Source organism: Limulus polyphemus, unplaced genomic scaffold (genome assembly GCF_000517525.1).
Source record: "Limulus polyphemus unplaced genomic scaffold, Limulus_polyphemus-2.1.2 Scaffold9175, whole genome shotgun sequence".
Classification (NCBI taxonomy): Eukaryota; Metazoa; Arthropoda; class Merostomata; order Xiphosura; family Limulidae; genus Limulus; species Limulus polyphemus.
Genome location: NW_013674785.1, coordinates 9541 through 12577, shown reverse-complemented (window position 1 = coordinate 12577; position 3037 = coordinate 9541). Strand labels below are relative to the sequence as shown.

Here is a 3037-nt window from a genome sequence, read left to right as displayed (position 1 = left end):
AATGCAATCATACTGTATGACCCTCTCTCCATCTATCAACTGTTCAAGATGAGGAATACTGCCTAAATCTTCATTTGTAAATACTAAAGAAAAATCAAAATTTAATAACCCAGCCATTTCACAATCATCTTTATCATCCCTCAAGGGTCCTTCCTAACATTTTGTTTACCTATTAGTCTTAAAGGAATGGTGGGAAACAGTTTTAAAAATCTGATAAAATATACTTTGCAAATTCATTTAACAAAGTTCAAAATTTTTTGGGATAGTCAACATGATTTCACTAAGGGAAAATCGTTCCTTACTAATCTTTAGTTATTCTGTGGATAGGTTACTGCTTATGTAGATGAGAGTAAGGGTGTGAATTCAGTGTATGTGAATTTTCAAAAAGCATATGACAAGGTGCCACATAAGAGGCTTATTAAAAACTTATCTCCATGGGTGTACGATTGGCTGAATGGATAGAAAATTGGCTGGATAAAAGAAAGCAGAGGGTTGTTAAGGATAGAGTCCTGTCAAACTGGATTAATTTCACAAGTGGGGTAGCTCAGGTCTCAATGTTAGGACCTTTGCTCTTTTTTATTTTTATCAATGGCATGGATGAAGGAATAGTCAAATACTGATGGTATTAAAGTTTTAGGTGTTGCTGGATCTGAAGAAGAGGAGGCTGTTGCTTTACAAAAGGATTTAAGTTATTTGGCAAGTTGGAAGATTAAATGGCAGATGGAGTTTAATTATAATAAGTGCAAGATAATACATGTGGGATATCATAATTTTAATCATGAGTAGGCCACTGATGGGAATAAAAGCTTTATGGAAGAAAAGGATCTTGGCATTCTAACTGATTAGTCTTTTAAGCCATCCAAGCAATGTGCTTTTGCTAACGGTGGCTGAGCAAACAGGAGTTTAGGTTGTAACTAAAGAAATATTGAAAAAAAAAGTCTAAAAAGGTAATAATTTCTTTGTATAGGTCATTGTTTAAGCCAAATCTAGGGTACTGTGTTCAGTCTTGGGTACCTTACTTTAGGAAGACAATGAATTGTTGGAAAGGGTTCAGAGTAGGACAATAGGATGATAACAAGGATGGAAATGTTGTGATATGAACAAGAACAGGTTAAGATAGCTGAAACTGTTTTATCTTGAAAAATGATGAGTTAAAGGGGATCTGAATGAGGTGTTTAAGATTAACTAAGGGAATTGATAATGTTGGTTCATCATACGTTTTTTTGGACTTCGTGGTGAGAATGGTAGGACTAGGGACATAAATATAAATTTTACCAGAGTATAACTCACCTTCAGCTAAGACAGTTTTACTTTTTAACACAGTGATTGGTCTTCGAAATGTGTTGCTTTCACTTATATGTGATGGATACAGTTAATTTAATGATGACTTGATAAATATTTAAATGATAAGGACTGGATTTGAGTGTTTTTATTTTAGTTTAGTGGATGTGACTGCACAGATGGTCTAATACTATAGCCTAGGTCCCTTATTGTATATTACTGTTCGTATATTGGTTGTTACATATGATGTAATTATAACTTATAGAACTTAGCCGCATCAATTTTATACTTAACAAATTAATGTAGACTAATAAATATATCGTAAATTTACGTGATTCTAAAGATTTACGTTTGACTTATTCTACAACATAAACTGGTGATACAGCCTATTAGTATTAGTAAAGAAAAAATAACAGCGATTCCTAGCCTAGCCTAATCAGATTCTGAATATTATAATTTTGCTAAAAAATGAAAAGTATTTCACGATGAAAAAGAATGATCATGCCACTAAGGCCCTATCGACATGAATGTTAATAAAACAAAATTATAGCATTCCCTAATTACCTTTAACGTCCACCATTTCGACTAATACTGGGAAATATATAACTCAGAGCAATAAATGGAGGAGCCTGATTTCAATCGAGTAAGACTGTTATTGGGTAGAAGGCACTCACGTGACCAATTTGAGCCAGCCCCATAAGCACAACAGACTTGTGATTCATAGATTTCCTATAAAAAAACTGCCGTGCTGTTTAGCATGGGACTGTTCAAATCGATCTGGATGTAGGAAGATGATGCATCGTGCATGGGTTTCCTCGAGATCCAGGAGTTCAGAGACGGAAATGAAAAAATATAAGTTTATCCATGAATACAGGAAAGCAAACAACAACTTATTTGTGTGTGTTCCGTGAGCAGGCGTAGCTTATTCTTCGTTATTGTTCGTCGAGATCTCTTGGAAACCTCATATAACACGTAATTTTCTTTTAATCTTTTATAAATTTTGGCAGACAGCAAAACTTGGACTATTAGTATTAAATGCATCATTGTTAACTTGACTTGGGTTATCTATTGACTGAGTTAAAATTCTACAGTGTATTAACAAAAATGTGATAGTAATTAGAAAATAATCTGCATGACTGCATGTAGCAGGTTACCATGTGGGATCTTTATCAATCTTGGATATTTCATTTTATGCAGTTAAATAATGCGTTGGCAAATTATTATGTACCCTTCGCTTTTTTTTTTTTTTTTGTCAAATTTGCAAGCATTTGGACAACCCTGTTGACTGAACATTGTTATTTATATACATAAGCCCATAGGGATATAATTGAACATCTATCTTAAGGAGAATATAATTGTTATTGTTACGTCTCCGTTTGTTAATTAACTTTCCGTAACTTCGTTCCGACGAAACTTTAGCGACAAGTCCATACTTAATAAAACTAGTTTATTCTTTCCGAATATAACTTTACGATACACTTATTTTCAACAGTCGCTATTTTACAAACGTTTTAACAACGAACGTTAACTTCAACAATACGTCTCACTCTGACTGCAGTTCAATTACTCATTACCTACACACACATTACCGTCCCGTCACGTTGTCACCCTCTTTTATATACCAGCCTACCCTATATCTAGTAAATACTAGAGCATTCGCCAAGGTACAGGATAGTTCTAGAAAATAGGTGGCGCCACACCAGTCACGTGACCTCGATGACGCAACATTATTAAGAAGGTGAGTCGTTATGTAACT

At 34.2% G+C, this 3037-nt stretch overlaps 1 protein-coding gene across 1 annotated transcript in view; it reads right to left on the bottom strand.

Annotated features, from left to right (window-relative positions):
* Positions 1–2148, bottom strand: part of LOC106475791 (mediator of RNA polymerase II transcription subunit 6-like) — a 14375-nt gene extending 12227 nt beyond the window's left edge. Inside the window, exon 1 of the mRNA XM_013936468.2 lies at positions 1846–2148. Within this exon, the coding sequence (XP_013791922.1) occupies positions 1846–1861 (16 nt within the window). The 5' untranslated portion in view covers positions 1862–2148. The remainder of the gene's footprint in view (positions 1–1845) is intronic.
* Between the last annotated feature and the right edge of the window lie 889 nt (positions 2149–3037).